Raw genomic sequence first — 10,356 nt, forward strand, 5'->3', positions numbered from 1 at the left:
TTCTTTCTTTCTTTTGTTCTTTTTCTTTTTCTCTTTTGTATAAATAACCTTTGTATGGCTATTTGTAAAGGAATTAGTCTCAATATTTGCATTTTTTTTAAATAAAATATGCCCAAGGTATTATTTCACTGAAGTCTAAGCTTTCTGTCAAAATGTGTAAAATGTTGGTGTGTCTGTGGCTCTGAAGCCACCAGATGAACGTTGGCATTGATCCTTGCATTTCCTCTCTATTGGCTCCTTTCTAGGCTTTTATCCGCCGTTGCTTGGCGTACCACAAGGAGGACCGCGTGGACGTGCTGCAGCTGGCCAGTGACCCCTTCCTGATGCCCAACATTCGTAAAGCCCTGGGCAGCAACACGACGTCGATGCTGCCCAGTCCCTCCACCTCCAGCTGCTACAGCAGCAGTGCCTCCAACTCAAGTTAGCATGAAGAACGAAGTGGGAAACCCAGAGGACTACGGAGACGTTACACACTCGTGTGTATGTGCAGCAGAGGAAAGAGGGGACCCCAAAACTATGAATGGAGCGGGACTGGAGGATGGCACCTGCAACTGGTCCAAACGTGCAGGACCAAGCCTCCAGCTGTGGGCTCAGTAGAACCCAAAGATTTGCAGATATGCATGCACTAACATAAACCCTGTCTTACGCAAAGGGACTTTCTTCATGCTAAAATAAAGAGCATTTGGAAAATTTTGCACAATTGACTTGCTTCGATGTATGACATGTGGGAAGTCACATGGTCATACTCAGGATGGTTTACAGAAGTTAATTTATAATGTTTTACCCCATACTGCTTGAAATCTATCAAACTGTCAATCATATCTCTAATGGTCAGTTTCCAATATACCTGTAAGGATGACGACTAAGAATTAAGCTTGTCTTGTCGACTTGAAATTGCTGAAGATTAATTCATGACTTGAAACAGAAGAGAGCTGATTCTGGAGAGAGTGATTAGTTTTGACCTATTTTCTGTAACTGTACTTGAAGTCAGCTTTTTATTTTAATGAAGTCCATATTTTTCCATTAGATTCCCCCCTCCTAATGTTGTTGCTAACCTTGAACTGGAGGGGCTTATTGACTGGGTGAGTATTGTGAGTTGCAACTCAACTGAAATAATTAATGAGATCATTAAAAAGTATTTGGTTATCATTTGGTTATGGTGTCTTATTTCACCCACCAAAAATGTTGACACGCGAGTCAAATTCATCAAGTTGAAAGTGTTTGTGTTCCACAAAAACATGATTTAAAAAGATATTAAAGTAAACTAAATGCGATATTTTAGTCAAACATAAAATAGGGATGCAAACAATCTATTTACAATTAACTGTCGATTAGCGGTTTATTAGATTAACATTAGTAATAACGTCCTAAACCTTATTTTAGTGTAGTTTGGCCGCCGTCCAGTAGAGGGCGCCGCCGGTCGTCCTTGAGCGGAGCCGTTGAAAGAGAAACAAAGATGGCGGCGTGGTCATTCCAGAATGGGAAAGATGAGCGGTCCAGAGCTCAATCAGCTTTATGCGGTTTTGTTTTGATATATAAACACTCGACTAGCTCCTCAAGTTTCCCCTTAATCAAGCTGTATGACGTAGCAGCGACAACTTAAAAAAATACTGATGTGCTACAAAGCGACGATTGACAAAAAGGAGCAGGGGATAACGAGATTTGCAACCCAGTAGGTTCCCGCTTTGTTATATTTTATTAATATGAATATTTTCGGTTTATTTGGTCAGTGTTTAATACAATTTCCTTTTAATTCATGCGAAAAAGTAGCCTTCTAATGTTACGGAAACACGGTCGGCCCTCGTAATACAAGAGAAAACTCAAGTTTTTAAGAAAATGGCCGCTTATTAATTAAATTGATAAGATCAACTTTAGATTGAACTCATTAATTGATATCTTGCATCCATAGTATTTTTAGGACAAGACATCTGTGGCTCTTAAAATTTGAGCCAACAAAATGTGGTTAATCACTTTTAATACGTTTTCCAAAACACTGTAATTTGTGTTTACCTCTAACATAAATGCCATGAAGACGTTTGAAGAAAGCAGAAATTTGATTTCCAGAGGTTACGGATTTTATTAACCAGTTCTCATAATGGAAAATTCAAACAGCAAATATACTAACATATTGTGATGAAGAACATTTAAAGCAGTAATTCTTGAAATACCTCCTACTGATCTGAAAGTGGGATTGCAGTGGGTGCATCATTGTTTATTCATTGCTTCTTAGCGCATTCTTAAATAGAAGCGAAACGTTTCTTCTGATGCAAAACGATCTTCTCAGAGAATGTCAAACATTTACAGGTGAAGTAAATATAACAAAAACACACAAAATGGCGTTTCTACACATGTGCAAATCTTAAATTACTCCACAGTGGACCAACAAGGTTGAACCAGAAAGCCATGAAATTCTCAACTCAGGCTTCTACTGGTTAGAAATTCATCCCATTGGCAGCTTGTGGTTTGTGCAGGGTCAATGTGAATTAGTTCATCTGTTGTAGAACTGTGATGTGACCCAGGCCAGACCCCACTTCAGGTTGGTGAGCATAAACTTCAGCGCTTTGGTCCATTGCTCCTCAGAGTTAAACTGGGTTTTGATGGAGTAGGAGCCTCCGCTGCCGCCTGTGTCTTCAATCTTTCCCTTTTCCACATCCATCCTAAAAAAAAACAACAAAAAAACAAATTTAATGTTTGAAGGCAAACATCTAGGACTCAGATCCTCCACAAAACTGTTCCTAAATCAAACATTTGTGACCAGAAATATAAAAGTTAGTTCCTGAAAACAGACACTGGGCTTCAAAAATAAATTTGCGACTGGAAATTATAAATACTGATTTGTCAAAACCTTTATATTCTCTGTTATTTAACAGTCAGATTTTATTGGAAATGATTGAAAAGGTTAAAACACATATTTCAAACATTTTCACATTCACATTTCAAATATTGTTCCAGTAATTATTGCGATAAATGATAATATTGTTGTTTCGAGATCATTTTCAAGTAACATATTGATAAGGGTATACTAATATTAATAGTTCTTTTAAAGACTAACAAACTTTTAATTTTGTAAAGAACACTTCACACTGGAACTAGGAAATAAAAGAATAAAAACGCAAAAACAAAAAAAATTAATCAAACACAAAAAAATGTATTATCTCTAAACAAAATTTCCTTTCAAAAATTATTTTATTATACAATCATTAATTTATTAAGTGTTTGTTATGGAAGGCTTATAAGGCATTTCAATACAAATTGAAAATATCTTGTTGGGCTAAATACCATGAATCCATCAGATTTGGATCATGACCACATATTGCATCAAAACTAATAAATAATTCAATTTATTCTGAAAGCTGCCTCCTTATATATACATAAAAATGGTTTAAATCAGAATTTAAACTTGAAGTACTTGCAGTTTTATTACAAATACACTCCATATACGTAGGTGGGCAGATTACTCAAAAAGTTGTACTCGTGTAAAAGTAGCACTACTTCAACTTTTATTTACTCACTTAAAAGTAAAAAGTAGTCATCCAAAAATAGTGAAAATGTATTTGGAAAAAACTTTACTCGACTCTTAAGTAACTGGTCAAATTATCAATCATTTAAAATTTGCATCAACAGATGGACCAAAATATAAAGTTAAGTGAAAATTCTGGTATTTTAAAGACAAAAATGACAATAATTCATATAAGTAATAAAAATTAACAAAATCAGGCAAAATAAAATGTTTCCAAATCAGTTTCTTTCAATAAAAAACTCAAGAAACTTTAACAAAAACTGCAGGTGTGTGTCTGTGTCTGGTGAATTTTGGGTTAAAACATGTTTGTTTTTCATTCAGTGGGTAGAAAATACAGCAATTTTACAAAGTAAGAGTAGAAATACTTCATATTAAAGTTATTCAGAAGTGCAGTGTAATAAAAATACACCTAAAAGTAAAGTAAAAAAAAGTGAATCAAGTGAATGTAATTGAGTAAATGTAAGTAGTTATGACCTGTCTGACCTGTACGGGAGGCAGAATCCGGTATCTCCCTTCTCCACCTCCTCCTTGAACTGCTGGACGCAGTCCAGGAAGGCCACCATGGCGTGATCAAACTTATTGTCCCAGAAGAACCTCAGGCCACCCGAGCAGTACAACGGCAGCTCCTGGACGCAAAACAGACAGAAACTGATCAATAATTCAGATTAATTTTTACAATTCAGCTTTAGGAAGAGGACGTCTTTACACCTTACCTTTGACTTGTCTGTCAGCGACTCCAAGTACGAGTGGTTTCCGTACGGGACGAGTCGATATCTGGGAGATTTTTTCATCTAAATTCAGCCAAACTTTAAAGCATATTTGAATTGAAGAGATCAAACTATGTTTACCTCTGGAACTTCAGCCCCATTTTGTTGGCCAGTGCGTGCAGCAGCAGCACTGTCTGCCCCCAGGCCGCGTTGATCTCGTTCCACTCCACAGGAACGCTGGGAAGCCGACCCAGTCGGAAGTTGTTGATGGTGCCAAACTGGCCGCTGTGCCTGGGAACAATCAGGGCAGACCTGTTATTTTCAGGGGGCACAGAAATATTTCTGGGTACAAACTGATCTGTGCGTACCAGATATGAAACGTTGCGTTGAAAACGTTTGTCTTCTTGAGTCGATCCAGCTGAATCTGGCAGTAACGCATCTGGTTGTCGACGCTCTTCAGCTCGTCGTCCAGCTCCAGCTGCTGCCGTTTGAACTCGCTGTACTCCTTCTGGTACCTGGCAGCGTGGAGCACAGAGGGCTGTTAGATGCTGAACTTCAGTGGGTTTCACTGGGAGGTTCTGCCCCCTTTTATTCTGATACCCCTAAACCTGACCAAAGCCATTGAAATCTGTGGTTTAAATGCTGTGAAATGTGCAGAGCTGAAAGTATTGATTGGATTAATAATCATTAATAGATTATTTATATAATTGTCAACCAATTTAGCAAACCGATTAATCATTAACTAACTGATTAATTGTTAAATAATTGATTAATCATTAACTAGTCAATTAGTCGTTACATATGTACATCCAACAAATGGCCATTTTCTGAAACAACAACAGTCGGATCAGTAATTAAGTCAAAACTGCACAAAAAAATAAAAACGTCTTTATATGTCAGTAGAAAAAAAATTAGGAGCCCACTGCAGTGAACCCCATTGAAAACCTCCTGGTTATTCCACCAAATATTGATTTCTGAACTCTTCCTGAGTTAAAACATTAGTACTGTTGTCTCTAAATGAACATGAACTTGTTTTCTTTGCATTATTTGAGGTCTGAAAGCGGTACGTCTTTTTGTTATTTTGACCATTTCTCATTTTCTGAAAATAAATACTAAACTCTTGCTTGGAATTTCAGAATCATGTTGTCAGTAGTTCATAGAATAAAAGAATAATGTTCATTTTACTCTTAGTCATTGTTAATTGGATGGAATATTTTTATCAAGTACATTTGGCCCCCGGGCTTTGAGCTTGACACATGTGCACTATTTCATCAGTATTATGTAGTTAAATGTACTAAAAGGTGAACACTTGGTCTGTGTGTAATAATTTGTAATTTGCTTGATTGGCTCTGATAAAAATACTGGGAATGAAACTCATTCCTGCTGTAAAAGCCCCGTCTGGGTCTCCTTACTGGAGCTCCTCGGTGTCCAGCTGCTGAGCCTGAATCCTGCTCTGGGCCAGATCTTTGGCCACAGCGGCCCGCTGCTCCTCCACGGCCTCCAGCTCCTGCACCAGCGTCTCCTCCTCGTTTTTCAGCTGCTGCAGCTCTGCTAGCAGGGTCTCCTCTTCCTCCACCTGCAGGTTGGACAGAAGCTCCAGACACTGCCTGGAAACGGATCAGCACTTTGTTAACGGGTCAAACCTCCCTCCGTACATCCTCTGATAATGTCCTGCTGGCTTAAACCGGCTCACTTGTAGTTCTGGCACTCGTTCTCTGTGATGTTGAGCTGTGTGTCCAGGTGGTCCAGCAGAGTGTCGGTGCATTCCTCACACAGGGGGTGATCCACATCCGTTTGGCCGGACATGATGTCGAACAGGTCGCTGGTCACCTGAGCAGGTCAGACGCAAAAAGATTCCTTGATTTTTTTTCTTTTATTATTATTTAATAGAAATCAAATAACCAAACAGGGAGAACAAACAAACAAAAACTAACAGACAAACATGTAGGTGTACATTAAAAAGGGTACATTTAAAACAAAACACAGAACATAGTCAATTGGAGTCACAACAAAAATGAAAGTGATTAATATGTGAATTAGGATATGCTTTTTTCTTTTGATCTTGGCAGTTATTTTCTAATTTGAAGAAAACAGTGGAGAAGGAAGGGAAGAATAAAAAAGGAGGAGGTAAGCAAACAAAGAATAAATAAAAGTATATGCCAGAATGTATAATAAATAAAGGATAAAGATGAAGCACTATAAGTCCAATTATTCCTTGATTTTCACACAAAACAGCGTCTTTCTTTCCCCTGGATAAGTAACCAAACAAAAAATATCACCTTCAGTCTCCGACTGAGATTTTCCATGGTTCCACCGTCCGACGCGTCGCCGATCAGCGTGAAGCTGTTGGCGCTCTCTGTTGACATCATCCTGGAGAGGAGAGATTTCACAGATTTGCCACCATTCAGGACACCAGAGTGAGTACGGAAAGTGTTCACACCCCCTTTCACTCTTCGCTCCATTGTTGCCATTTGCTGAAATCAAAAAAGTTCATATTATTTCTCATGAATGTTCACTCAGCATCCCACGTTGACAGAAAAAGAACAGAAATGTAGAAATTTTCGCAAGAAAAAGTGAAATATAAAATGCTGAGTGTACATTCATGAGAATTAATATAAACTTTTTTTGATTAGCTAAATTTAAAGGGGTCTGAATATTTTCCGTAGCCGCTGTTCATTAAGCAGAGCTGATTAAAAATCAACTCACCGTGCAGGAGGGATGTACTTCCTCGACACGCCATCTTGTTTGTTTTCCACAAACGTCTCCTTGAAGAAAACAACTTCAAATTAGACCAATTTAAAACAAAATCATGGCAGAATAGCTTAGTGACAGGTTATATTTTGTTGTGTTATTAATCCATCTAAACAGAGAGGCCCAGACATGCAAATAAAAATTCAGTGTTATAAATTCAGCGTCTAAAAAAGAAAGTTTGATTCTAATAAGATTAAATTTCTTCTACAGAAATCCGAGCTTTTTATCCTCATGAACTGTAGAGCTGCAACCAAATATTATTTTAGTATTTAATTATTCTGGTGATTAATCAATTAATCTGAAAGACAAAAAAGTCACATTCTGCAGATTTCTCATTTAACCACTTCAGCTTAAGAAAATTTTAATTTTATTCCTTGTAAATGAAATAACGGCATTTCTTTAGTGAAAAATGTACTTGACGTGTGAAAAGCTCTTTCTGTAGTATATAGTGTTGGGCTGATCTGTTGACTATTTTTTGGATTAACCAATTTATAATTGGATACCAAATGGTCCATAATAAATATTGTTTTTTTTACAGAATTTGAATGAGATGAAACTCAAACCATCACTGGAGGAGTTATGGGTAAATGTTTTGACAGAGGTTGTATTTTTTTTTTATCTTAAATCTAAAATCTATGTATATTTTTGTATAATTAAACTTAATCACTGCTCTGACTGTTGTTTTTTCAGCAATTGACCTTTTTTTTAATCTGTACACTCCAGTTAACGATTTATTAACTGCTAAATAAGTTGATAATTATTTTAATAAATTGGTTCACCATGATTCATCCAATTAATCATTTCAGCCTAGTGTGCTTTTTACCAATACCTTTCTTTTTTATAATCTGCAGAAAGACCAGGTTTGAGGAATGGTCACTAATAATTGCCCTCTTAGCAGATTCTCCCACCTGAGCCTACGCAGCTCCCCCAGAGCTAATTAATACTCTCCCTGCATGGCCTGTCAATTTTGATGGCTGTAGGCCTGCAGTTGTGCAGTACTGCTCCCATTTTCAGCTGGTGGATTAAACAGAACTCCATGAAATGAAAATTTGGGATTTTGATTTGTAATAGAACAAGATGTCAATGATGGGTGGATCAAATTACACACAAATGGGTTATATTTATTAATTATGCCGACTTCTGAAGGCAATTTAATTGCACTGGGTTTTATTTTAATATGCATTCCAAAGTTGCAGGGCATCAGAGTAAAGGGGGATAAAATCAAACGCACACTTCAATTTCCGAGCTGTAACCCACCTCAGGTGCTGCTTCCCCTCCGCCGCTGTCCGCCTGTTTGCTGCTGGGAGTCACCGTGACCACCGGAGCTGCGGAGGACAAATAGCTCTCACAGTGACTCCATCATAACCGAGCTGAATTACCTCGGATTAACAGTAATCTGTGTAGAATAATACCGATGAGCTCCTGGATGGTGACTCGGTCCAGCACGTTGAAGGAGGTGTCCAGTTTGAGCGGCTGGCTGCACCGCTGACACACGAAGCTCACCTGCATGGTGGTGCTGGAAGACTTGGAGGCCTCCATCACTGATCTAAAGGAGAGGAGAAAATAGGAAGATGATGAGGGGAAAAAGGCAGAACCCGTACCGAACCTAAACGTAAACAGACATTGCTACCTAGGTTAGCTTTCCCGTTAGCTTCGACTCAACAGACAAGCAGGAGATATAATCACTATCAACTGTGGAAAATAACAGCTGTTATCTTAATACTAATTAAGATAACATAAAATATATTTTGTAAAAAACAAACCATATAATCCCTGAATAATCTACTCTACGTTAAGAACTTCCTTATTGTTGTTTACGGTGAATAAGATCTCTTCCTCTGGTTTCACATGTTGGTTGATCAGCTATGTGCTGCCATCTACTGGCCACAATGTGGTATTACAGATTCCAATAATATGTCAAAATCCATTAAATATTTATTTTCTTTTTAATTGAATTGTCTTGTTGACAGAAGTGAGTAGAGTAGTCAAAATTTGTACTCAACCTTTAAAAATAGAAAAGGTCAGACAAAAATATACAACCATCTAAAAATTCTGCTATTTTTTAAGACAAAAACAAAAAATAACATGATAAAATATATTTTTAATCTTTTTAACCTTGAAATGGTTTACTCGAGTCAGCTGGTAGAAAATAACATTAAGGAATGAAACTAGTGTTAAAAATAGAAGTCTGACTAAACCAGAAATTACAGGTGTGTTTGTATGTATCAATATAATTTAATATCTGATCTTAAAAAAGAACTTACAAAAAAACTTTCCAACTTTGCTCCCAGAATTTAGGCACAGTTATCATTCACTTAATTTCTGAAAGAAGAATCAGAATTAGGACCTTTAAATTAAGTCTTTGTGTTTAAGACAGAATAATCTGCTTAAGTTTTACAATTACATTTGAGGTTTTTTGTCATGTTTATGTCATTACAAAAGTAACAGAACCCTGTATTTATTTTTGTTTATTTTATTAGTAGTTTTTTTTATTTCAACAATAATTACTCTTGACCTTTGGTACTTAATCATAATTCTGCAAATTTGAACTAAGTAGTGTTTTTTTTCCTTCTGTTTGTGCGTTGTTTTACCATCAGGGGGCGCTGTGTTGCTGCAGTAAAACGCCGGCCAAAAGCAGTAGAAGAAGATGAGTTGCGGGAAAACTGAAGCGGATAAGTTTAATGTTTATGTCTACAAACTGTAAGAAAACAAGGTAATTTTACCTATAAACATTATACTTTATTATACAGAAGAACGAGATCTGCTTCTTTCGTTAATTTCCCGCGACGCCTATGTGTTTCCGTTGACAATGTTGCGTTTTAATGTCGATGTGTTATAAAATTGCTAGTTGTGTAACTAAATCCCGTTAAAAACATTAATGTTAGCGAGTAGTAGCTAGTTTCAAGGTTACCTTTAATATGAGTAACTGTTACCTCACCTGTTAGCTCCTTGCTATGCTAAGATGTTTATCTTAGCAACTTTTAAGTTATTTGATGTAATAATCTTCGAAACGTTATGTTTCTCTTTGGCAGCTGTGTTTTTCTTTAAGATTTAGTTACAAGTCAGTTTACGAATTAGCATTTTCTTGTAAACAAAAGGCACAAAAGCTGTTTCACTATTAACTAAGCTATCAAACAAGAGCACCGGTTATAGCAATAGATAGATACTAACCTTCTCCGTTTTTTAAATAATAAAACAACTCCACGCAAACACAGCTACGGTATTCTTCCTTTCCATCAATAATTATATGCAATTAAAAATATAGATTATGTAACAAAATAGGACGTAATTCTATTTTTTTAAGTATTGAATTTGCTTAAAGTATTGTCCAAGTCTGGGTAAGTATATAGAAATAAAAAAGAAACAACGTTAAAAAAA

General features: G+C 36.8%; 3 protein-coding genes across 7 annotated transcripts in view; 2 read left to right on the plus strand and 1 right to left on the minus strand.

The window, feature by feature from the left end:
• Positions 1–1,143, plus strand: part of LOC106948319 (serine/threonine-protein kinase tousled-like 2) — a 27,220-nt gene extending 26,077 nt beyond the window's left edge. For 2 of the 3 annotated variants that reach the window (XM_015033919.1, XM_015033920.1), the window contains exon 21: positions 246–698. In XM_015033919.1, the coding sequence (XP_014889405.1) occupies positions 246–425 (180 nt within the window). In that variant the 3' untranslated portion in view covers positions 426–698. Of the gene's footprint in view, positions 1–245 lie in introns of all 3 variants that reach the window. The other variant, XM_015033921.1, reaches the window with a different exon arrangement.
• A 914-nt stretch (positions 1,144–2,057) lies between these two features.
• Positions 2,058–8,852, minus strand: becn1 (beclin 1, autophagy related). 3 transcript variants are annotated; one of them, XM_015033924.1, is made up of 13 exons: positions 8,742–8,841; positions 8,609–8,670; positions 8,391–8,524; positions 8,236–8,303; positions 6,934–6,992; positions 6,507–6,597; positions 5,921–6,057; positions 5,640–5,834; positions 4,596–4,742; positions 4,369–4,518; positions 4,234–4,294; positions 4,004–4,146; positions 2,058–2,657 (listed from the first exon to the last, which is right to left on the minus strand). In XM_015033924.1, the coding sequence occupies exons 3-13, from the start codon at positions 8,515–8,517 to the stop codon at positions 2,489–2,491; spliced, it is 1,347 nt and encodes a 448-aa protein (XP_014889410.1). In that variant the 5' UTR covers positions 8,518–8,524; positions 8,609–8,670; positions 8,742–8,841; the 3' UTR covers positions 2,058–2,488. The 3 variants fall into 3 exon arrangements, with proteins under 3 accessions (XP_014889410.1, XP_014889411.1, XP_014889409.1); XM_015033925.1 differs by lacking the exon at positions 8,609–8,670 and having other exon boundaries at positions 6,934–6,989; positions 8,742–8,852; XM_015033923.1 differs by lacking the exon at positions 8,609–8,670 and having other exon boundaries at positions 8,742–8,852.
• Positions 8,853–9,571: 719 nt separating this feature from the next.
• Positions 9,572–10,356, plus strand: part of LOC106948321 (BRCA1 DNA repair associated) — a 47,735-nt gene continuing 46,950 nt past the window's right edge. Inside the window, exon 1 of the mRNA XM_015033926.1 lies at positions 9,572–9,691. The gene's annotated coding sequence lies outside the window, so the exon portion shown is untranslated. The remainder of the gene's footprint in view (positions 9,692–10,356) is intronic.

Source organism: Poecilia latipinna, unplaced genomic scaffold (genome assembly GCF_001443285.1).
Source record: "Poecilia latipinna isolate Pla-1442-1.1 unplaced genomic scaffold, P_latipinna-1.0 Scaffold282, whole genome shotgun sequence".
NCBI lineage: Eukaryota > Metazoa > Chordata > Actinopteri > Cyprinodontiformes > Poeciliidae > Poecilia > Poecilia latipinna.